The sequence below is a fragment of the Lepidochelys olivacea genome (genome assembly GCF_965140295.1).
Source record: "Lepidochelys olivacea isolate rLepOli2 genome assembly, chromosome: 2".
Lineage (NCBI taxonomy): Eukaryota > Metazoa > Chordata > Testudines > Cheloniidae > Lepidochelys > Lepidochelys olivacea.
Window position 1 is genome coordinate 253,441,738 of NC_140412.1, and position 26,596 is coordinate 253,468,333.

General features: G+C 43.1%; 1 protein-coding gene across 7 annotated transcripts in view; it reads right to left on the reverse strand.

Annotated features, from left to right (window-relative positions):
• DPP6 (dipeptidyl peptidase like 6) overlaps positions 1-26,596 on the reverse strand; it is a 787,036-nt gene that overhangs the window by 167,649 nt on the left and 592,791 nt on the right. For all 7 annotated transcript variants that reach the window (XM_084618426.1, XM_084618430.1, XM_084618428.1 and 4 more), the window contains one exon: positions 14,256-14,308. In XM_084618426.1, the coding sequence (XP_084474552.1) occupies positions 14,256-14,308 (53 nt within the window). The remainder of the gene's footprint in view (positions 1-14,255; positions 14,309-26,596) is intronic.

Consider the following 26,596-nt stretch of genomic DNA (forward strand, 5'->3'; position numbering starts at 1 on the left):
TGTGTGCCCCACTCTGTCTGTTTCCCCCATATCCCTTGCCTCCTCACCTCGCCCCATGGGCAGGGTGCTGTGAGGAAAGCAGCCTCTCCTTCTCCCTCTCTGTGGCTGGCTGCTCAGGCCCTGAGCCTGCTGCCCTCTCTTCTGGCACCACATCAGCCCCTGGTGGGTGAAAGGTGTAATTGCAGTGCTTTGCTGGCAGAATCTATTTTCTGTGGGGAACAAAAAAATCTGTAGGGGACATGAATTCTGCATGCATGCAGTGGTGCAGAATTTTCCCCAGGCGTATAGAACTATCATTTATAACAATCATTCAGGCCTCTCTGAAGATGCTGTGTTTCTCACAGCTACTTGTATGTAGGCCTTGCAGTTTTTTCTGAACCTTCCCTTGTGGTCTCATTTGTACAGGATGTTGGCTTGAAAATGGGTGATTTTGGATAAATCTCCGTGCACTATTAGTTAGTTCATACAATGTTTATTAATGAACCGCTTCCATTACACATTTCTACTATTTTTATTGTACACCATCCTTTTCTGTAACCAAACACTCTTTACATTCGCCTTCATTTCCAAACCTGGAAATCACTGAGAACACTCCTATTAAAGGTTTACTGTCTCTTCTTTAGTCCCTTAAACTTGTGATTGATTTTAGTGCTTGGGAAGTGAGGGAACAATATTCACTGTTTTGAACCAGATAGAAGATGGGGCAGGTGTGCAAACATCCCCAATGCACCTCTATCTTGACTTGTTTAAACCCTGCTATGCTAGGTCTAAGTCTTTCTAGAGGAGAGACTGTTAAATTGTTCCAAACAGGATGGTGGATGTGTACGAGCAGAAGGACTCTAAAGAACTGTGAAGACTATACAGTTAAGCATGTTTGACGTATGATAAGAAAAGCAAGATGGAACACAAAAATCATTGTAGAAGAGATTACGGGAACTAAAAATGTGTCCAAGTACAAAAGAACCAAAGGTACAGTAATGACTTTGAGAGAAAAAGCAAATCTTCCAAGAGATAGGAAGGTTATTTCTAACAGATGGAAAAGACATTGTTAAACAATTAAATGACTTGTTTACTTCAGTGTACACAAAGGAGGAGAAGAGACAGATGTCAGAAAGAGAAACACTTCCCAGGAGACACACAGATCTACAGAAAGGCCCAGAAAGAGAGAGAGAGAAGAAAACAAAATATTGAAGGGAATCAAAGACATGCTGGAACAATTAATCAAGGACTTAGACTATCTGAAGATGCAGCACTAGGACCCCTCTCCTCACCCCACATTTTAATGTAAGTGCTTGAATAGATTGGAAAACCTCTCCTGAGCTCTCCTGAGCTCTTTCTCTTTTAAGCGTGCGTGTATGTGTGTGCACATGAACGTATGCAAGCACACACACTCAAACATATTTAAAATGTCTTGAGAAATAACCCAACATTTTATTGTACAGCCCACTTCATGTAAGCCCCAAGCAGTGTTTTTCAATGATTAAAGGAAAATGCAGGAAATGAAAGCAAATGAAACCCACTGAAGGTTCAAGCACAGCTATATAGGAGATCTGTGGTTTGGTCTTAAAAACAACCAGGGATAACACACATTTCACCCACAGGCACTGAATTCCAGACATGGAGCATAAAACACAAAAGCACCAGGTAACAAAAAAAGTTTGCTCAACAGAGTCAGCAACCCAGTCAAATTCAGCCACAAATGTAAGGAGTCTAATCAGCCTAGCTGACTACAGTCTGTCTGTGTGGCTACCGCATACAACGATGTAATATCTGGCAGTAGGCCAAGCACAACCTGGCAAAAATGCTAACACAACATTAAAATCAATCATCTGTCATAGCAGGAGCCAGCGGATGTCCATTCGGAACGATGTAAAATTCATGGCACAGGCTGGTCTTTGTTGTGAAATTGTGAAAACACTGGAGGTGATTTAAAAATCCAGCAGAAATTGGGAAATGGTAAGGAGTTACAGTAATCTAGTCTGGAGGAATGGAGGCATTGACTGGAATCTCTAGTTTTCTCTAAGCATCTGCAGATGCTGGAAATGGTCTTTATGTTCCTCATGTGACATCTTGAAAGTGTATATGACAGAGATTTTAAAAAAAAAACTTTTGGTTCCACTGCTGGAATCACGTCTAGTCCACACAAAGGGACGGTGAAGAGGTGACAGTCTCCAAGGGACAAAATAAGCCACTTAAAAGCCATTTTCTCTGACTGGTGTTTAACTCCATTAAGTTTTTGCAGCTATCTAGTCTTGGAGCTCCATGAGGCAGAAGGTGAATCTTCCATGGGAATCAGCAGGGTCTCAAATAAGTCAGGTTAGCAATCAACAGCCGAGGTGTAGCAATAAAACCCAGACCTTGAAAAGACTCCCCTGAGAGGGAGACTAGAAATGTTAAAGCGAGTAGGACTACGTGGGATACCGTACATTTACAGTAGCCGTGTGTCTTCTCCGATTGACCCATGACATCAGCCTCCACTGCCCACTTGTCAGGTTTTCAAACAAGCACCTTTGCGCTTTCTCCCATGCTGAAAACCACATGTTTGCGAGGTGATCCACGAAATTACTTCATTCTCCATCTTCAAATCCCTTCTCAAAAAGCTCCTTTGCCGTGATGCATACAGACATCTTGATAATGGCCAGCCTGTTGGTGTGCTGCCTGTCACCCTGACCAATATTGCTTCACTGGTCACTTGCACTCCCGCATCTGTCCTTATCCATCTTTTCCCAGTTGTCTTAGACTGTAAGCGCCTTAGGGCAGGGACCCTCTTTTGGGTCTGTGTTTATACAGAGCCTAGCACAAAGGGGTCCTGGTCCATGACTGGGGCTCCTAGGTGCTCCCACAATACAAACAATAAATAAAAATGTGAAGATCAGCCCTCCCAAATAAGAAAATGGGGAGGGAAGGGGCTAGAGAGACCCTGATGTAAAACCTATATACTTCAGAAGTGATCTCTGGAAGATCCTAGGACCAACAAACCTCGTATTTACACCTCAGCATTGCATCTCCTAAAAATCAGCTGGGTCATTGGTTCAGATTGAGAAACACCACTTAGTGAAGCCCCAACACCTTCCTACATACAGCACCTAAGTATTCCTTAGAGCAGCAGCTCTACTAAGAAAGGTTTGGTCCCTTTCCCCTCCCCCCTGGACTGCTTGCCACCCCACCTCATTCCCTCCACTACAGATGTTCCTAGATGTGGTTCCTAAATGTGGTTAATTCTGCCTACCACCAAGAAAGGTGACCGCACTCCTGTCCCTGTTATTTCATTAGTTGTCCCCTGAAATCACTTGGTTTCCAGGTCCTGTAGATGATCCCCGTAGGCTGAGGGGGGGTCCTTTACCAGTGGGTGGGCTTCTGCCCGCCCACTTCCTGGATCCCAATAGGACCAAGAAAGGCTGTTTGAGAACTTCTGCCTTGGAGATTCCCATCCAACTGCCCTGGGCTGACTTGTAAGATCTATTGGGATTACAGCACATGGAGGCAATGCCTGCAGAGAGCCATTCTGGGCACCAAGATCTCAGAGGAGATATGGTTGAGATAAATCAGTAAGGACCTAATCTTGCTTCTATTTCCCACCCCCCACCCCCAAACCAACAACTTTGAATTCATTGGAAGCAGGATCAGGCCCTCAGTTCTGGCAAGAGATTGGTTCTTGGGTTTGTTGTCTGATGTAATCTATCACTTTGTATTACTGGGTTTTAGATAAACAAGACTGACTTGGTATTTTACATATCTTTTTGAAAGCTAGGACTCTGTCTTCAGATTTCATTTTCATGTCAAGTCAACAGGACTAGAGGCAATCTTGGAGGGTTGAGTGTGTGTGTTTCAAGGATGGTAGAACACACCTTTCTGTTAAATGCCATCGACTCAAGCTGGGTTTACTCATCAGACAAAAGATCCAAGATGTAAATTTAGAAGACCCATTATTACTAGACTCTTGTCAATGAGGACATGGTCACTGATAGGCAGTGCTACAATTAACTTGATTTTAGATACATTTTAAAACTGGATTAATAAAATACATTCCTTATTTAGAAGGAACAACGCACTACTCCATCCCTATAATTCTGCCAAACAAAAGAAATGCATACACCTGAAGTACATGCGTAAGGGGAAGTCTTCACATCTGAAATCTCATGGTGGGGATTCTCCCTCTCACCCACGTGTGCGCTCACATGTACCCCTGCATACGTAAGGATCCTTTGTGCCTTGATCTCTCCCTCACATATATGATGGTGGAGAAGATCAGTCACCTTTATTTCCCATTGCTCCTTCTCCTCTTCCGTACGCCATGGTGGGTGTTTTGTGAGGCCAAGATCTGTGCCAAGGGGTGGGATGGGAGAAGGAAGACCCGGTGCAAATATGTATCATTCCCCTCTTCCAGTTTCAAAGTGCCTCATCCACCAGGGACCATATTATGTTTTCCATAGAGAATCCGCTCCCAGGGTCAGCAGCAGCCAGAAGAGTCCCTAGTAGCAGGGTGCTGATGAACGGAACCAGAGCCCATGAGACACACTAACATCATTGCATGCACTACTGCACAGTTTGGAGAGGTGCTTAGCATCCTTACCCCCACTGAAACCCACAGGAGTGGGGAGGTGCTCAGCACCTTGTATGATTGGGCCCTGAGGCTGCAATTTTTTTCTAAGGACTACCATGCCTTTGTTTGTGCTTTGCAATGCACTATGCACAAAATAGCGTGTTACATAATTGAACAATAAATAATGCACCCAGATTTTAAATGGGCTTAACAACTTTATGAGCCTACAGTGTGCATAGCTGCAAATGTTAATCAAAGTTCATGCCTGTAGGGTCTATCTACTATGTGATAGGGGCCAACGCACAAATGGGCCCCTTGGGGGAATGCATCTGGTTTACTTCTGTGTAACATGAAAATCCCATGGCATCTTGTACATCAGCAAAAACAAAACAAAACAAAACAAGAAACAAAAAAGCAGCTCCTCCAACCTCCAAACAAATGCAGAAAACGTCCCAGCTAAAGAAATAAACAAAACAAAAGAAAAACCCTGTGCATTCTCTTCTATTCTATTTCAGGATGTGTGCTACAGAAAAGCAGAACAATTGAAAGGGCTTCTACAAACGTGTGTGGCCTGCTTTGTGGTGAATGATGGCACTGTAATCTAATGGTTTCTCACTTTCCTCTATCTTCATTGTTCTGTTTCTAACTGTGGTCTTTGTACCATGTTTAAAATGCTGGGTATAAACAAGGAGTGAAACTCAGCCCCATCTGCTGAGATTTGGTGCTGGCCAGTTTGGTGAAGGGTATACACCCTGCAGAGTTGGGGGTTGGTTGGGAGGTAGCTCTAGCCTGGGGGAAGATGGAAGAGATTCACAAAAAAAACATCAACCTATGGGGATGAACAGGGAATCCTCCTGAAATGATGCGGTGCTGATCTGCTGAAAGGGATTTCCCTCTAACTGTGCACACCAGAGATCCATATTCTCTGTGTGTATATAAAGTCTGCTGCAGTTTCCACAGTATGCATCCGATGAAGTGAGCTGTAGCTCACGAAAGCTCATGCTCAAATAAATTGGTTAGTCTCTAAGGTGCCACAAGTACTCCTTTTCTTTTTGCGAATACAGACTAACACGGCTGTTACTCTGAAACCTGTCAAATGGAACTGCATTTCAAATCTGAATCTCTTTTGCAGAGCAGTCACTTGATGGGGGATAAAAACAACAAGGAGTCCGAAACTTGATGGGGGATGTTGCCCTAAGCATGGGCTCTGTTGGATAAAATGGCTGGTGCTTTCTTACTAAAGGAAACAAAATGGGCTTTAAAAACAAACAAATGCCCTTGTAATAACTTAGCCAGTGTACAATGGCCTGTAGAGTTTGAGGTTCAGATCAATTTAAAATAGCAACAAGTTCATTGACCCAACATCATCTCTATCAGGGCTTTGTCCAAAGCCAACTGAAATGAACGGAAAGATTCACACTGACTTCACTGGGCTTTATCACACTGTGTTCACCCACTGCTAATTCTTCTGTTCTCAAGAACAAAATAAAAAATAAGCCTATTGCAACATGAGGATATTATTGTTTATAGAGAGACACAGGTGTGCATGGACCTTGGACCACTGAGCTCACAGTGTAAATTAGATTGAAAAGACAACAAAAATAATATTTTTTATTTGACCAACTTCTGTTGGTAACAGAGAGAAGCTTTCAAGCTTACACAGACCTCTCTTTTTGAGGTCAGGCTACAACAACAATAGATGCAACAAAAATGATGGCAGCAATACTCAGGCAAGTGGAGGAAGAAAAGAAAGTAGCAGTGATAGGAGAGCATAGATTTTTCTAAGTGAATGAAAGGTATTTGTTCCATATTTGTTTAACATACTTCACATCACTACATTTTTACATACAGTTGTAGGAGGAGCTATATATGTATAGGTAAGTGAGAGAGAGAAAATCACTCGTTTCTGCTAGTTAAAATCCGATTAGCTGCAAATAGATATAATAATAGTGCTTTGCCTTTCTGTAGCATTTGCCATCCAAGTATCTCAAACATTAATGAATAAAATCTCACAACAGCTGTGCATGGTAGATAAATAGCATTATCATCCCTGTTTTAAGAGTTGGGGAAACAGAGGCACAGTGAAGTTATTTGACTTGCCACCGTGTTCAAATACTATAGTGATGTGTAGCAATCAAAGGAAGAGGTGAAATCAAAAGAAGTCAGTGGCAGAGCCAGGAACTGAACCCAGTTCTCTTTACTCCCAGTACTTTTGTTTCTTTTAGCCATGAGACTAAATATTAAATAATTTCTTCCTCCTGTCACAGACCCTAAGTGTTATGATAAAATCTTGCTGTCCTTCAACAAGAAAGATTTTAGTCTCTACTGCTTTGCAACGAGATTCTTGTGTGTTTGTGATAACTATCTTTCTGTATACAAGGTCTGATTTGGCTTTCTTTATTTTATTTTATTTTATTCTGTTTACTATCAGTAGCTGGTGTAAGGGACACAGGGTGACTCTGAACATTAGTGGGAGTTGTACAGTGAAATCTACACACACTGCTTTGAAAATGTATCCCTGATGCACAAAGAGCAAAATTCTCCTATTTCTTATCCATTGTGGGGATCTCTACTGCAGATTTGGCACTTAGTCCACGCACAGAACTTTTCTTGATGCTAATCAGAGTTCTGTGTGGGGGATGAGTGTGGAATATTGAATAGAGTTCTACACTGTGGATATGAAGAACATAACTGTGCTCTAAGATTTCTCCTTGGCTATGCCTACCAGCTGCCTCTTGTTACACAGTATAAATCTGGCAAGAAGAGTAAATCCTGCCTAGAAGCTGTTGTGCACAATTCCCTCCTCTCCGCATACAATGTAATCGCTGCTAAATCTCCTCCTGTCTGAGCCTTACAAGCACATTTGAGAATTCTGCTTTGGGTTTTTTTTTTCTCTCACATATTGTGGCGAGGGTTCATTGCTTGGCGGTCAGTAGCAATCTTTTCCTACCAGTAGTGCTAAAGGATAACAATCAGCTCAGAAACAAATGAACAGCAGGAAGTTTGACAGACTGTACTTTTAATGCTAAGTTTTACTTTGGGCATTTTAAAAATAAAGCAGAACTGAAAATGGTGTCTTTTTTAGGCCCTGGTGAAGGCAACAGATATAGGTACTTGGAAAAAGAACAATCAAATGCTACCTCTTCCATAGGGACTCCCATACCAGAACAGACCTGTGGTCCAGCTAGTGCCGCATACTGTTTTAAACAGCGGCCAGTAACCAATAACCTCGAGGTCAGTGTAGTAGGCACTCATGCAATAACCTGCCTTCTGAAGCACTCAAGAGACCTGGGTTCTAGTCCCAGCTCTGCTACTGTCTTGCTGGGTGACCTTAGGCAAGTCAGTTCCTCCTCAGTTTCCCCATTTGAAAAACAGGGATAATGATACTGACCTCCTTTGTAAAGTGCTTGGAGAGCTAGGGACAAAAAGCATTAGATAAGAGATGGTGATTATTCAGTGCAAGGTTCCAGTGCAGAGCCCCAGTGGAAAAGACAAAAAAAAAATACAGTCCATTAAACACTGTGTTGGTTTATTAAATAATGTAAATCAGTAATAGGCACCACACAGCAAGAGCACGAATAACATGTAATAAAACCTAACAAGAAATAGGGAGTCATATGATGTAGTTCAATACAAAAACTTTGGCAAGTGGTTCTCAAGGGGAAGAGTCAAGCAGGAAGATATTTTTTCAATCTAGCTGAAGAATGCAGTGCTCATCCTGCAGACTGTACACAAATCATACATTTCTTCCACCTCAGTGGAAGATTTGTCTGCGGGGCTGGGCAGTTGGGGCCTAGCAAGGATCAATTACACTGAGTAACTCTAGTGAGCAGAATTCATGCTCCCATGGGTAAACAAAAGAACAACAATCAGAAATTAACAAATAGGATTGTATTTATGTTCAGTGCCTACCACAATGCGGTCCTGGTCCAGGAATGGAGCTCATAAGTGCTATTGCAACACAAATAATAAATAAATAATAACAGGTGGCCACTGACAGCTTGGCAAGTGAAGCCATCATGTTGCATTAGAAGCTTTGCAAAAGTATTTTAAAATGCAGGTAACAAGCCATTTCCATCAGGTTCCTTGACAGCACCAGTAAGAGAAAAACAAATGTGGGATACAAAGCTGTGTCTGATGAAACACCTGCTAAATTTTACAAAAGTAACAAATCCACTAGATGGCACCCAAGAACAGTATGAGCTTCACTGCTCTGACACTTGATAGAAAGAAAACAGGGGTACAGGTAGTGGGTGCCATGTTTCTAGCTCTGTTGAGCAGCCTTTAAAAAAAAATAAAGCAAAAAACCCCCTATACTCTTGAAAATAAGAACAATTATAGACCCATAAATCAGTCCCTTCATAAAAAAACTAAAACCCTTCTTAACATCAGTGGGCCACAGAAATCTGAAGGGAAATTTGGCAAAATCTATGGGGGATTTTTATTCTGAATCTACAAAAAAATCTGTAGAAATCTGAGATAATGGGAGGGGAAGGGAAGGGTTTAAAACTCTGCAGGGATTATTTTCCCTTCTACTTCAACCTTATACTTTGTTTTTAATAAGATACTATGAGGCTTATCTCTGCTATCATTTATCACTCACTCTGCACAAGGGGCTCAGACCCGCTTCTCTTACTCACACAAACAATTTGATATACATCTCCAAAGGCACTGAAAGGAGTAAGGGTTTCCAGATCGGGACATTTCACTCACTATTTGCCAGTGTCTTTACTTGAACTGTACATTGTAAACTAGAGGTGGACCCAAGTCAAGCTCCCAACCAGAACTTGGGCAAAGTTCAAATCTAAAGCCAAACTTTGGTGGCTCGGATCCATCTCTGTTTATAATCATAACCAGGATCTGCAGGAAACCAGCAAAAAAATCAGCAATTTCCCTTAAAAAAAGCAATTTATGGAGAGAATTGAATTAAATTAATGTCATGTTCTTTAAAAGTGGTGACACTAATTGGCTCCCTTATTAGGAAATCCCAGCAGAGGCAGCAAGGGCTGAATGAGTGTGAAGGCTGAACTACCTACTCCTCTCATTATGAAAGGTCAGAGCTGCGGGCGAGGAAGGTGGGTGAGACAGTTCAGGGAAACTTACACTGGCACAGCCCATGGGGTATACGTTCTGTGGAATTCACATTTAGAAACAGAAGGACTGAGATGGGCTGGGGTCACAGCTAATGTGGACACCTAGGCTCAAGCTGTGGCCACTGGCTTGGAAGCATGAGCAGGCCCCAAGCTCCTCAGCTGGCAGCACATACTAACAGGGTACATAGGCTGCCTCGTTTTGCAGCAGAAGTAGGGTGCACTGCACCTGACAGGGCTTTGGGGGAAGGACATGAGGGTGTTCTGGGACAGGATTTGGGGCTGAGCAGCTTTCTGGGAGAGTTGTCATTTTTACTGACTGCAAGCTGAGGTAAATGGTTCCCTCCATTTGATTATTTAAGGCTGGTGGCTAGTGACATTAATTTGTTTGCATATTGGTACTAAATCTGCTGGGTGGTTATTGTAAGTTTAATTGCTGTCAAGGCGCTCAAAGTGTTTACAAGAGCTTTGCTCAGGAATGTCAAATCTAAAGAAATACAATAAAATAAATACTCTGCTCTAAGGCAGGTGTGTGTGTGTGTCCCTACTAGGTCAACAGCCTCCCCTCCCCACTCCCACCCAGTGTGATGCGAGAGTTTTGTTCTCTAAATGAAAGCACTGCTTTTGAGTTGTGCGTCATCTTTCCTTGCCCACTATCACACCACTCAGTTGGGACCACCCTTTTAACTATATCCACTAGAATTTCCTACATCATGTGCAAAATTCCAAATATATTTCTAGAAGGTTATAAATTCCCCTTCAGTAGCCCTCCTCAAGGGATGCATTTACAATGTACTTATTGCACTATTGCATCATGCAACATTACCCACTGGGGAAAAAGTGAGCTGTAGCTCACGAAAGCTTATGCTCAAATAAATTGGTTAGTCTCTAAGGTGCCACAAGTACTCCTTTTCTTTTTGCGGATACAGACTAACACAGCTGCTACTCTGAAACAACTTGCTAGTTGCTCTACAATACAGATAAAAATGTGAGCTTGCGAGATCTACATATACTTACACAACCCGATCACACTATGTGATCAACACATTTCATAACACCAAACAGAGCAATCCTACCAATTCTCTCCATTAAAATATCTTCTTGCTCTACCAACACATCATACTCTGAGAAAACAGACAGGACTCTGACGTAACTCAGTGCCTCCTGGCACTATATTCCTTTCAGAATCTTCACTTCACACTGAATGAATAAATGAAATCAAAAGTATTCATCCAACAGCATGGTTCCATTACAGAATAAAATAAAGATTCAATATGAGATGTATCATAGAATCATAGAATATCAGGGTTGGAAGGGACCCCAGAAGGTCATCTAGTCCAACCCCCTGCTCGAAGCAGGACCAATTCCCAGTTAAATCATCCCAGCCAGGGCTTTGTCAAGCCTGACCTTAAAAACCTCTAAGGAAGGAGATTCTACCACCTCCCTAGGTAACGCATTCCAGTGTTTCACCACCCTCTTAGTGAAAAAGTTTTTCCTAATATCCAATCTAAACCTCCCCCACTGCAACTTGAGACCATTACTCCTCGTTCTGTCATCTGCTACCATTGAGAACAGTCTAGAGCCATCCTCTTTGGAACCCCCTTTCAGGTAGTTGAAAGCAGCTATCAAATCCCCCCTCATTCTTCTCTTCTGCAGGCTAAACAATCCCAGCTCCCTCAGCCTCTCCCCATAACTCATGTGTTCCAGTCCCCTAATCATTTTTGTTGCCCTTCGCTGGACTCTCTCCAATTTATCCACATCCTTCTTGAAGTGTGGGGCCCAAAACTGGACACAGTACTCCAGATGAGGCCTCACCAATGTCGAATAAAGGGGAACGATCACGTCCCTCGATCTGCTCGCTATGCCCCTACTTATACATCCCAAAATACCATTGGCCTTCTTGGCAACAAGGGCACACTGCTGACTCATATCCAGCTTCTCGTCCACTGTCACCCCTAGGTCCTTTTCCGCAGAACTGCTGCCTAGCCATTCGGTCCCTAGTCTGTAGCTGTGCATTGGGTTCTTCCGTCCTAAGTGCAGGACCCTGCACTTATCCTTATTGAACCTCATCAGATTTCTTTTGGCCCAATCCTCCAATTTGTCTAGGTCCTTCTGTATCCTATCCCTCCCCTCCAGCGTATCTACCACTCCTCCCAGTTTAGTATCATCCGCAAATTTGCTGAGAGTGCAATCCACACCATCCTCCAGATCATTAAGGAAGATATTGAACAAAACCGGCCCCAGGACCGACCCTTGGGGCACTCCACTTGATACCGGCTGCCAACTAGACATGGAGCCATTGATCACTACCCGTTGAGCCCGACAATCTAGCCAACTTTCTACCCACCTTATAGTGCATTCATCCAGCCCATACTTCCTTAACTTGCTGACAAGAATACTGTGGGAGACCATGTCAAAAGCTTTGCTAAAATCAAGAAACAATACATCCACTGCTTTCCCTTCATCCACAGAACCAGTAATCTCATCATAAAAGGCGATTAGATAAGTCCGGCATGACCTTCCCTTGGTGAATCCATGCTGGCTGTTCCTGATCACTTTCCTCTCATGCAAGTGCTTCAGGATTGATTCTTTGAGGATCTGCTCCATGATTTTTCCAGGGACTGAGGTGAGGCTGACTGGCCTGTAGTTCCCAGGATCCTCCTTCTTCCCTTTTTTAAAGATGGGCACTACATTAGCCTTTTTCCAGTCATCCGGGACTTCCCCGGTTCGCCACGAGTTTTCAAAGATAATGGCCAATGGCTCTGCAATCACAGCCGCCAATTCCTTCAGCACTCTCGGATGCAACTCGTCCGGCCCCATGGACTTGTGCACGTCCAGCTTTTCTAAATAGTCCCTAACCACCTCTATCTCCACAGAGGGCTGGCCATCTCTTCCCCATTTTGTGATGCCCAGCGCAGCAGTCTGGGAGCTGACCTTGTTAGTGAAATGTAAATTTGGTGGGGTGGATGATGAACGATTCTGTGGTAGTAGTGAACTGTCTGGATTCCTAAATTGCCAATTTAGAGAGTTTCTAACATTTGGGGATTTTTTAAAATATATATATGTGCAGAAAACAGAATTTCTGTAAAGAAAGCACAGTGATGTTTCTTGGCTGTTAACTGGACACCACTGAAAGAAATTCTCTATGTGAACTCTTTTTTAACTAAGTGGGGGCATATACTGAGATATCTCCTTGACACAACATCTGCACATTACCAGCCTTGTAAGAAACTAAACATGATGTCTGTTTGTCAGACTGAGGTCTAAATCATACTCTGAAGTTAGGAATTTATTTTCAAACCTAAAATCAGAGAGACCTTTAACAGGAAAACTACGCTCCAGCTTTTTAAGTTATTTAGGTGTTGCTGCACTCAGCATCACAACATCTAATTGATTTAGGAGCCTAAATCTCATTTTCAAAAGGCATCTAGGAGTCTAAACTGCACTGGCAGTCAATGGAATTTAGACTGCTGAGTACCTAGATCCCTTTCGAAAATGATATCTAAGCTCGTAAATCGTTTAGGCATTGCCATGCTGAGCACAGCAACACCTAAATACCTTTAAAAATTTGTGCCGACATGACTAAATTCTTTCATGCTTGAATTTTTATAAAAAGTATTATATTAATAATTGCTTTCCAAGAGATAATTATAAATACTTTGTATTTCTACTTTCCTGTTACATATAAAAATATGGTAGGATAAACATACTGAAAAATGTAAAACCAATTTTTGGGCCACATTTTGATATCCACTTCCTTGTGGTTGGTGGTAACTTATTCATCGAATACCCACTGACTTCAGTGGGGCTTCACGTGGAGAAAGGTACTATAGAATATTGCAATCCAGCACTTTATAAAAAGGCATGTAACATCTCTTCTCCTCCTCCCATTTTGTCTACTTAGGCGCTTATCCTGCCAAACTTTATGCACAACTGTTCACAGGATCCTGATTCAACAAAGCACTTAAACACATACTTAATTTCATGCAGATGCTTAAGCTCAATTGAAATAAAAAATCCCATTGAAGTCAGTGGGACTTAAGCAAGTGCTTAAGTGCTTTGCTAGATAAGAGCCATGTGTAGTGTCACTGACTTCACTGAAACTACTCAGGAGCATAACAAATGGCACACTTGCAAGTCTTTGCAGGAGCTGACTTTTAGGTATGAGAAATGCTTACCACCTGTTTGGCACTCTCTATAGGAATAATAAACCAGTGAAAGAATACAGTGAATAGCAAACTAGAGCTTTAGTTTGAGAATTGCACTTACAATATTCTAATAACAGCAAAGTACAGGTCTATTGTATCTCCCCATTTTTGCTGGTAAAAATTTGCACGTGACTAGTAGCTAGTGTGATATTCAGAGTACACAAATTTATGTTCACTTCCCAGTTTTTAGCTATTTATACTACATTCTAGCCAACAGCATGAAAACTAGGCCCTCTCCCGGAAGTGGACTACTTTTGTTTCTTTCAGGTTATGTTCTGTTCTACAACACACAGTACAGTGGATGCTAGACTGCTGCACAGAAATTGTTATTGGCAAATCATTAGTTGTATCTTGTATTACTTTGTAGAATTTTAAATTGCTGTGTTTTAAAATGAAGACTGAATTATTGCTTACCCAAAAGGTATTTTGCTGAGGACATAATATGCCGTAAACGAATGCTGATACACCTGCAAAATGAAATTTAAAAGAAAACAAGATTAGTAATGTAATCTATGTTAACGGGGCTCATATCAATGCAAAGTCTAGCATTTTATGGCAAGGGAGCTGTTATGAATACTTTGTAATCTGTACTGGAAAGGAACGATAAATTAATTCACCTAATGGTGATATGTGATATTCATCTCACACCTTGTTAAAATGTTTGGCAAACTGTATCCATCCAGATGCTCTGTGTCGTTGCCATGGCTACCAGGTCTTTGATTAAGGTAGGGGCACATGCTCCCAGCAATGGCTAAATATAGAACAATCCTTAATGAGGACACCTTGGTCAGTTGGAGAAAGGCGACATGGTTATAACAAGACACAACAGGGATATGGTATATACTGCAACACCCTTTCGTAACCATCAGAGAAAAGCTGGCTGATTTTGGGCTCAGCAATGGCTTAAGGTCTGTTTGACCCTGAGAGAGGCTGAATAGCATCTTCAACTTTCACTGACTTTTCTGGGAGGTGAGGGCACTCCTCACCTCACAGGATTAGGCCCTTTGAGAAGGGAAAATTTACTACTTGTTTTAATGGTTTAAAACTTGGTGGACGGATTTTCAGTGTGAATTGATTTGTCCCGGGGATTTCTGATTGCTCAGTGGGAGGAATGGGCGCTCAGCACTTGTGAAAGTTAGGTTGCTAATGTGGGTATGTAAATATAGATTTAGGTATCTGACTTTAGGCATTCATGCTTTCAAACTCTGGTCTATTGCTTTAACTTAAAACACATTAAAAAGTCAACATCTACCCACATAGACCACTCCATGGCATCTGGGATATCACTCTGATTTCAATGTCTAGTTTATGTGGCCCCCACCTTTGCTCATAAAGCACTCAAACTTTGTCATAGATTGAGGGCCTCTTGAATAGTAGTCCTGTATACATAGACAACATCACTGTACTCTTTCCAGGAGTTACCTATTATCTTGTGCAAAATATTCTGACTATTCCCACAGACCAACAGATATCCTAAAGGGTGATAGAAGCCTTGATGTGACCATAACACAGACCTATTACCATCCTCACACACTAACTAAAATCTGTTTGATTGTGATGCCACAGCCAGGGCCACAGAATACAAGACGATGCTATAGAATTGAGGAGAAGCAACGGCAGAAATTAGTTTAAAAACTGGCTGCAGTATCTAGCTGCTTCCCTTCCTTCTTTATCCTGCTCCTTGTTTTGTTCACATTGTAGACACTGATTAATGTGACACAGTCAGGAGGGTTAGGGAGAAAGTGTAGGTTTCATTATATAAATTACAAAATAGTCAAACAATAATAATAGAAGAGCTTTGTGAAATTTTTAAAAATGAAAGTGTGAGGGCCAACATGTTGCTTAACTCAACAGGGATTGAACTAGAGACCTCCAGAGATGATATCAGCATTTGCTACAGCTTGAGCTAGCCTGATGCACAAGGCTTCAGCAGACCCACCTCTTGTGGATTGGGCAGAGAGGGAAACCTAATACACGCTGATTACTGGGTTACCAACACAGACACTCCTTTGTAGCAATTGCAACCCAAACATTGCAGCCTTGTGCCAGTGCATGAAAGCCAGTGAATGAAAGGGGGAAGCAGCCATCAGGGTGTAGAGGGAGCTGTCTCCCAAAAGCTGGAGGTATGACACCGGAACAATATCTAATTGGTTATAGATGGCAATCTGCACCTTTTGTCTCTATTCATTCATTCCTTTACAGCCACAAACTCCTTCAGAGAGCATCACAAAATCACATCCTATTAATGTGTGTTAGGATTCTGAGTCTCTGATTTACTTGATAGATATGCAAAACCACTTGTAGCTTAGACAACTACCTCATGACTACACACCTGAGAAGGCTCAGGAATGCAAATGACTTTGCTGCAGTTTCGCATTTATTTATGCTGAACATGTCCCCTCTACCCCTCTGAGATGGTGCAATGCTAATTAGTGTTGTATTTCCCTCCCAGCCCTTAATTCCATTAAGTTTGCTGAGGTCTCCTCAGAGGTCACAAAGTTTAAACTTGGAGAGCTGCAGTGTGAATCTGAAGGTAGCATAGGTCCCTAGGTTTTACTTTAGTGTTACTGAAGTTATAAAGCTGTTCTGATTCCCCAAAGGGAAAGAATGGGAATAGCAAATCCTGAATACAAAGGAGAAATGCTGCATGGAACTATACAGTAAAATCTTGGCACAGCTAAGCTAGAAACCTTTTCGGAAATGTCCTATAAGATTTTTCATGTGAAGTCAGACCAAACTGTCCTCAGAATAATTCCCTTTATACCTGTATTTAAAACTACCAGGGTCCAGTGCTAATAAACAATGGTCACATAAACACCACCCTATACCGGAAACCTACTGACCGCCATTCCTACCTACATGCCTCCAGCTATCACCCTGACCACACCACACGATCCATTGTCTACAGCCAAGCTCTGCGATACAACCGCATTTGCTCCAACCCCTCAGACAGAGACAAACACCTACAAGATCTCTGTCAAGCTTTCTTACAACTACAATACCCACCTGCAGAAGTAAAGAAACAGATTGATAGAGCCAGAAGAGTTCCCAGAAGTTACCTACTACAGGACAGGCCTAACAAAGAAAATAACAGAACGCCACTAGCCGTCACCTTCAGCCCCCAACTAAAACCCCTCCAACGCATTATTAAGGATCTACAACCTATCCTAAAGGATGACCCAACACTCTCACAAATCTTGGGAGACAGGCCAGTCCTTGCCTACAGACAGCCCTCCAACCTGAAGCAAATACTCACCAACAACCACATACCACACAACAGAACCACTAACCCAGGAACTTATCCTTGCAACAAAACCCGTTGCCAATTGTGCCCACATATCTATTCAGGGGACACCATCACAGGGCCTAATAAAATCAGCCACACTATCAGAGGCTTGTTCACCTGCACATCCACCAATGTGATATATGCCATCATGTGCCAGCAATGCCCCTCTGCCATTTACATTGGTCAAACTGGACAGTCTCTACGTAAAAGAATAAATGGACACAAATCAGATGTCAAGAATTATAACATTCATAAACCAGTCGGAGAACACTTCAATCTCTCTGGTCACGCAATCACAGACATGAAGGTCGCTATCTTAAAACAAAAAACTTCAAATCCAGACTCCAGCGAGAAACTGCTGAATTGGAATTCATTTGCAAATTGGATACTATTAATTTAGGCTTAAATAGAGACTGGGAGTGGCTAAGTCATTATGCAAGGTAGCCTATTTCCCCTTGTTTTTTCCTCCCCCCCCTCCCCCCAGATGTTCTGGTTTAACTTGGATTTAAACTTGGAGAGTGGTCAGTTTGGATGAGCTATTACCAGCAGGAGAGTGAGTTTGTGTGTGTATGGGGGTGGGGGGGATGTGAGAAAACCTGGATTTGTGCTGGAAATGGCCCACCTTGATTATCATGCACATTGTAGGGAGAGTGGTCACTTTGGATGAGCTATTACCAGCAGGATAGTGAGTTTGTGTGTGTGGTTTTTGGGAGGGTGGTGAGGGGGTGAGAGAACCTGGATTTGTGCAGGAAATGGCCCAACTTGATTATCATGCACATTGTGTAAAGAGTTGTCACTTTGGATGGGCTATCACCAGCAGGAGAGTGAATTTGTGTGGGGGGGTGGAAGATGAGAAAACCTGGATTTGTGCTGGAAATGGCCCAACCTGATGATCACTTTAGATAAGCTATTACCAGCAGGACAGTGGGGTGGGAGGAGGTATTGTTTCATATTCTCTGTGTGTATATAAAGTCTGCTGCAGTTTCCAAGGTATGCATCCGATGAAGTGAGCTGTAGCTCACGAAAGCTCATGCTCAAATAAATTGGTTAGTCTCTAAGGTGCCACAAGTACTCCTTTTCTTTTTGCGAATACAGACTAACACGGCTGTTACTCTGAAACCCATAAATACTGAGCACTGTTCATCTTTAAAATGCCTCGGAAGCACTAAATATTCCTCCAAAGCCTCTAGGAAGGGGGAAAAATGGGGAAGACAGGTTAAGTTCAGGACCAGAACATGACTCTCTTGCTTATTAACATAGGCAGGTTTTCAAACAGGACAGGACTATTCCACGTATCTGAAGACAGTTGAAGTACCAGTATGAACACTGTCAGGCTCACACAAAGGAGAAGGAGAGGAGATGACAAATGGAGTGGGCAGGCAAACAGACAGGGCAACTGCTGGGAAAGGCATTGGTTAGTGCTTTTTCCCGTGGTTACTATAGATTACAGGCAGCCATGTCAGAAGGCGCAACACCACAGCAATTAGCAGAGTCTGAGGCACAGAGGTTGTTAAGTGCAGAGAGACACAGAGATTGAGAGGGTAAACTGGATGGGGTGGAGAAAATGGGAGTGGAAGGGAGCTCATACTGGAGCAGCAGAAAGGGAAGAGCCTGTGTCTTGCAGAGGGTGGCCAAACTTGCTCGTCCTTTGAGGACTGCTTTATTATCTGATCATCATCACACACCCGCTCAGGTCTGGGACCAACCCTTACAGATGCACACAGGATCATCTTTCATTAAAGAGAGAGACCAATCTCTCTCTGTTTTATGAGTCTATCATGTTACATTGGCTTTAACTGTGGTGTGCTGTCTCCTAAGGGGACTCGCCATGACTTGTCACTCATGGCAGCAACCGTTGCTCATGTGAGCCATCCCACTGAATCCCTGATATCAAAAGACTAGTTATGAGAATAAAGTTTGCAAGAACAGGTCCTAGCTGTGCTACTTCACCTCTTAGCCTTAATAGACTATGGGCTGCAATGGCTCTGGTTACTCCCACTGTCCCATACATGCTGAGATTACACATGGGTAGGCATATTCCTAAAATAGAAAGGGATGCAAAAGAGACCTTGGTGCAATATGAAATAGCTGGATCTTTCTTTGGTATGAGAATCAGAACTAAATTAGTCCAAAGTCCTGGGAGAATGGCTAGAGTTATCTAATATCTCTATGGAAATTTCTGTTGACTTCTGATGGAATTTGGAGCAATTTTCTTATTTATTTGCCGAAATGTCCCCCAAAGGGCAAAACATCGGACAGAGAGACCTGGAATCAAAGACTCAGGCTTTGTGGCTGGCAAACTCTTCAAAGTTATTTTCTGTGTGTTTGAGTTACATGTTCCAATAAATGAACAACTGAAGAATTTCTGATGATAAGTATCAGACTTTCCTAACAGCATGGACACGAGGGAACCCTCTCCCCTCCTGTGGTCAGTTCACTTCTCCATTCACACAGGTTGGCTAAACTTTGACTTAGAGGAACAACATGGTTTAATGAGGTGAGTGACAAAGGGAGAGGAATTCATTAATTTTAATCCCAGCTGTGCCAAAGACTCACTTGGTGGTAAATCATGAAATCTCTCGGTCTCTCATGTTCTGCACCAATACAAGGAGAAGAGGGGAAGAGGGAAGATAATGCTACTTATCTGCTTCCCTGGAGCATTGTGAGGAGTTGCACAGCTTTGGAGCTCTCAGCCCTGATCCTTGCCTAAACCCAAGCAGCTTGCAGCACAACCAAGGATAGGGGTGTGTGAAAAAGGCTTGGTTTGAAGCAACCTGTTTTTACTCCCTATATCCTAGGCTGGATATGTGCCAGGCAATTTCCCAAGTGTAAATTAGAGCAAGATTAGGGCTGCTCTACATTACATCTGCTACCAATGGGCCCAAAGAGGATCAGGTCACAGAAAATCCTCAGCCATGTTCCCTATGCCAGCTGCAGGTGGCACAGAAGTCACTGTGCCAAACCTATGCCATCAGAGGATCTCCCTCCATTGGGCTGATCATCCTGCAATCAGCTACATAGGTCTTTTCCACTTCTCATCCACATTATCCACAGCAACAGTCGCATGCCTTCTTCGCAATGGTACCAAATGACAAGACAGATTCAGTACCTAAGAGCCTAAAAGGCAATTATTTTATCTAAAATTCAGAGACATACAGATTTGACTACACTCTGCCCTGAAACCATTGACTTCATTTCATACCTTCATCCACCCAGGCGTAGAACCTCCAGCACCTTCCAGCCCCTAGCACTGAGGAATAAGGTAGTGTGTCTATAATGTCTCCATAGAAGCTCTGGGCCAGCAAAGCACTTGAGCATGTGCTGCTGAAGTACATGAGTAGCTCCATGGATTTGACCTCACCTATTCATTGGCAGTGCTTAAAGTTAAGTACTTGTTTAAGTGAGGTGTTGTACTGGGGAGTCCATAGCCCTGGCTCCTGCCCCAAAACTCATCACAGCTCCAGCAGCATCTGATAGTGCTCCAAGGGTCAGAAGGACGGCATAACTCTCTTTTCCTCCCAGACTCTGGCACAGATAGCTGATCTCCCCCTACTCCTGTGCTTCACAGTCAGGTCATAGCTGCCCCTAACATGGGTGTGTTTCCACTCTTCCTATCGTCCAGTAGAGCCACACACAGCCAGCCAGAATCTGGCTATAAAATGGTTGTTTCCTATCATCACTGATTTTAAAGGTTTCCTAACCTTCTTTAAAAATGTCACTAGAAGATTTTAGATTCGGCATCATACAATTATATCCCAAAGAGGAACATAAAGAGAAAGGAAACCAAATTAAGAGATCAGACCACCTCCCGGAAAGGAAATGGTTAGAAGGACAGAAGACTGATCTATTTTCCGATATCTCTGCTGCCATGCAAGTGATTTGCTTTTACAGATGGAAAAGTAATCAAATTTCAGAGAAAAATGAATCACTAATTAGAAATATTCAGAAACAAAACAGAAACAGAGTAGCTGAGGATCAGAAAATGTCTTAGACGCTAAGGCTCCAGGGTATGCGAAATATCTCCCCATGAGAAAAACACAGAGCACAAACTGAAAGGATTGAGACTCAAAGCTGAAAACATAATTATCACCTTATAAATTGAAAAATTACTTATTAAGAATGTCATTGGGCCAGTTTAAAAAAGGAAAATCAACAGGGTGGTAACTCACCAAATCCTGCTCAAATATGAAGTTCACTAGGGTCCTCCAAGGGCAATCTTACTCTTACAAACCTTAATCTTACAAACCTTACTCTTGCACCACTGGTCACTGAACTCAGAAGTCCAATTTATTGGCAGTTCACAAGAGGAAAAACATTTTAGAACAGGGGCGGGCAAACTTTTTGGCCTGAGGGCCACATCGGGTTTCAGAAATTGTATGGAGGGCCGGTTAGGAAAGGCTGTGCCTCCGCCCCCTATCCATCCCCCCCTTGCTTCTCGCCCCCTGACACCTCCCGCCGGGACTCCGGCCCCATCCAACCCCCCTGTTCCTTGACGGCCACCCCAGGACCCCTGCCCCATCTACCCCCACCCCGCTCCCTGTCCCCTGACCGCCCCCGGAACCCCTGACCCTGACTGCCCCCCACCGCCCCATCCAACCCCCACCTCCTTCCTGACTGCCCCCCAGGATCCCGCCCCCATTCAACTCCCCCCGTTCCCCACCCTCTGATTGCCCCAACCGCATCCACTCCCTCACCCCCTAAGCACCACCCTGAACTCCCCTACCCTCTATCGAACCCCCCCCCCCCCCCGCTCCCTGCCCCCTTACCATGCAGCGCAGAGCAATGGTGGCTGCCGGCGCTACAGCTGTGCCGCCCAGAGCGTTGCACGGTGCAGTGTAGTAAATTGCTCTCCATAACTGCTACCAGTAGCATATTCCTACGCGGAGCAGTTTAATACACTACACCAGCAACAAGGTGCACTGAGGCTGCGGGGGAGGGGGAACAGCAAGGGAGGGGCCGGGGGGCTAGCCTCCCCGGCCGGGAGCACAGGGCCTGGGCAGGATGGTCCCGCGGGCCGTAGTTTGCCCACCTCTGCTCTGAATCCTCACTGGACTCAAACTATTCTTGTAATCATCTGTCCCTTTTCCTCTCAAATGAGAAAAGCAGTACAAATAAAGCTCAGATGGTGTGTGAAACTGGAGCTGCTAGATCTGCCAGCAAAGTCCTCCATTAATATCTCTAACAATGTGGTTTGTCAGCAGAAGATTTATATAGGTCATTTTTCCTATCTTCACTGCAATTGTGCAATGCAGAAATGAATATATCAGTGTCAGACCAAACACATGAGGCCGTGGCACTTTAAGAGAGTTAACTATTAATACCACTTCAGAGTGGAACAGTAACCCACACTGTGATGCAGGAGACTCAGGATAAAAGAGGCCTTGGGACATTTCACTCTTTAGGCCTGTGGAATATAACTAGGCTCTGAAGCTGACAAACTAAGAGTACCAAGAAGGAGAAAAACAAGATCATGAGTGGAACACAGTGACAGCATATTTCTCTGCTGTACTAAGGGACAGGTGGGGGTGCAAGGGACCTGCTTTATTATCTACTAAAGGGATCAACAGGAGAACTGTGTCCAGAGAGGAAATAAGATCCAGATGTTAGTGGTAGGCTGTGTTACACATTATTAAGACTGCCTCCGTATAGCGTGTATTATGCGTGCTAAAACAGATGACCCATAGTAACAGCCTGTTCACTTTTCTATTGTCACATCTGTTCCTGAGTCAATCAATCACTAAGAAGTAATACTGGGTTGTTACTTCCTGGTGGTTTAAATCTTCCTGCACTGAAAAGATTAATTGTCAGATTAAAAAAAATCATCACAGTTCCTCTTCATTAAATTCTTTAAAGAATTGGAACAAATCAATGCACCCCACTGGGTAATATTTCAGTATTTTTATACCAGGATAACACAAAAGTCTAAATTTTCATTGTATGATTAATTATATTCTAAACCACCCTGTGAGCCCATTGATTTTAATGGGACTTCTATGGGCTGAGATTAGTCAGTTCATAATTTGGAACATTTTTCTGTTTACTAACCAAACATGAATGAAGTCCTGTTTCCGTACTGGCTACTGTATGTTACTTAATAGGCAGGAAAGATCCACTTTTTTTAACTGGACACTGTAACCATGGCAACGTTCTGCTAAACTTTTAACCTCCTCAAACACATAAAATGCAATTACATTTTTCTTCTTGCTTTTATATATGAATGACTTATAACACTAGGAGCAACCTCCAGCCGAGGCATTTCCTACTGCTTTGGAGATGGCTCTCAGCTTCTCCTCTAGGTGGCGACAGATTGTGAGGTAATGCTCTTCCCACCTATCATTATTATCGGATCAAAGCACCGTCACCATTTTATCGCTAACAAGAGTTCCATAAGAACCTTGTTTCCTGCAGAACCAGTTCAACTATGTAAATATCTACATCTTCGACAGTCACTGCAATCCAAGAATGTGGAATCCATGTAGTTATACCTGTGTCCTAAACTCAGGGAAGCTCTGCTATTTGCAAGGAGAGAGAGCCAATGGATAACTTCATGTAATTGGAGGCTTTATTTCCACCTCTCTAATCTTTTGTATTTATCACGGTGCCTCTCTGATGTGTCACCTTTCCTTCTGTGGCAGAGGATTCTGCTTTTTCTCTGCACCTGTGACAGAGATGTACAAACACCACACTGAGCAACAAGGGGTTAAGGAAGTACTCTGGGCTAACCGGTAGGAAATATGCCAACTAGAGAAGGAATTAAAAGGCAGGGGATTGGTGAAATCCCCAAAAGAAATCTGATGAAGTTCAACAAGGACAAGTGCAGAGTACTGCTCTTAGGATGGAAGTATCCCACGCACCACTACAGACTAGAGACCAAATGGCTAGGCAGCAGTTCCGCAGAAAAGGACCTAGGGGTTACAGTGGACGAGAAGCTGGATATGAGTCAACAGTGTGCCCTTGTTGCCAAGGAGGCTAATGGCATTTTGGGATGTATTAGTAGGGGCATTGCCAGCAGAGCATGGGACGTGATCATTCCCCTCTATTTGAGATTGGTGAGGCCTCATCTGGAGTAGTGTGTCCAGTTTTGGGCCCCATACTACAAGAAGGATGTGGAAAAATTGGAAGGAGTCCAGCGGAGGACAACAAAAATGATTAGGGGGCTGGAGCACATGACTTATGAGGAGAGGTTGAGGGAACTGGGATTGTTTAGTCTGCGAAAAAGAAGAATGAGGGGGGATTTGATAGCTCCTTTCAACTACCTGAAGCAGGGTTCCAAAGAGGATGGATCTAGACTGCTCTCAGTGGTGGCAGATGACAGAACGAGGAGTAATGGTCTCAAGTTGCAGTGGGGGGAGGTTTAGGTTGGATATTAGGAAAAACTTTTTCACTTGGAGGGTGGTGAAGCACTGGAATGCGTTACCTAGGGAGGTGGTGGAATCTCCTTCCTTAGATATTTTTAAGGTCAGGCTTGACAAAGCCCTGGCTGGGATGATTTAGTTGGGGATTGGTCCTGCTTTGAGCAGGGGTTTGGACTAGATGACCTCCTGAGGTCCCTTCCAACCCTCATATTCTATGATTCTATGATTCTAGTGCCATGCTCTGTTATTTCATAATTATACTTTTCTTTTTTAAATATTTGTTTTCAAATCCCACTTTCTGGAGTCTGATCCTGTGGATGCTGTAGGAATGGGAGCTTTCCACTGGCTTCAGGACTGACCTTTTTGTGATGCAGCAGAGGTAAAGTGGCTGGCTGCTCTTCCTTACAAATTTAGTATGGAATCAGTATGACCTACACGTATTAAACATACAGCTGGCACACCAGATCCAGCCCTCAGGAGAATGTTAATCCAATCTGCCAACTGCTGTTCTCCTCTAATACAGAGCAGGCCTGCCAAACAATACAAAAACCTCTTTTGCTCCTGAGCCACCTGTCCTTCACAGCACGTACGTGGCACCACTGGAAATAGCAATGGCTAGCAGTGACTGAGTGACTTAGAGAAGACGTACTGTTTAATATTTTATTGGTAAATAAATAATGGCAGCTTCAAAATACTCTTAGCATTTCCTGCCTACATTTATGTTTTGTACTTGTTATATTCCAGGTTACTGAGGAGTATCTGCAATCAAGGTACTGAGAACTGACAGTGAAGTGCATGCAAATTTATTGTTCATAACCTTTTTATATATGTTTAAGCATTCACATGGCACTGACTAAACTCCCAAAGCTCTGTCCCAACATGCAACACATTCAGTGTACAACCAGGCATGGATTTTCCAGGTGTAGTGTCTCTGCCTGTTATAAAATCCTGGACAGGAACTTACAAAGGATAAGGTATTCCAGAACTCTAGCTTAATCTTATTTTACCAGGTTATAAAATATTCCTAAAAGAAAAGGAGTACTTGTGGCACCTTAGAGACTAACAAATTTATTTGAGCATAAGCTTTCGTGAGCTACAGCTCACTTCATCGGATGACATTGATGGCCCAAGACTAAGAGCCAAAGGTACATTACAAGGAGTTAACCCAGCAAATAAAGGTTTCATATTTAACGAGATAGCTGTGGTGGTGGTGGTACAAAACCAAACATTAACAAAAAATACTTTCATTCATTTCTTTAAATGGCAGAGAAACTGTTTTGCAAACCAAATGCTGCAGCACTATGCTAGTGCCATGAGAACAAAGACATGCAGCTGAGTAGTAATAGCTTAATGGAGCAAGCTCCAAATGGGTTTCAGGAGAGCTGAGTACACCATGGATCTTGGGCAAACCATTCCCCCCCACCATCCGTGCCTCGGTTTCCCCACCTGTAATACTGGGATAACGATACTGACTTCCCTTGTGAAGCAGTTTAAGGTCTACTAATAAAAAGACTACATAAGAGCTAGGTAGTAAATTTTCTGCCAAAGCAGAGGCCCCCAAATCTGCACTGGGTTTGGCTACTGCAGACCTTCAGTGGGACTCTGCATAGGTACAGGGCTCCAGGTAAGAAGATTTCAGTGCAAGATCAAGGCCTGAATGTAAAGCAGGAAGCCCTCCCAAATTAGATCTATATAATTCTTTCACTTTTAATACTCTTAGTGACTAGAGCTGGGCAAATAATTCACAGTTACATAATATCACAGTCAATTCATGTCACCTATGTCTTTCACCAACTGTCCTTGAATAGCTTGCAATTTTCTCGAGTGTATTTATAATGCAAATTATTCACCCAAGGTGATGTCCCCTCTCTGCAGGGAGCCAGCAGTAGGTTTATATACCACCTAGGCTTCCAAAGGGACTTAAAGGCTATTCGCAGAATAACAAGAAATATTCACAGAAATAACTCAGAGTGAAATTCACATCCTGCACAGAGGGAGAGCATACGTCTATGCACCACTGAAGTCCTACTGGAGACAGGACTTCAGTGGTGCATAGTGGTGTATAGTTTGAGGACTGGCTCCCCGCCTGTGTTGGGGACAGCATAGGGGCTAAG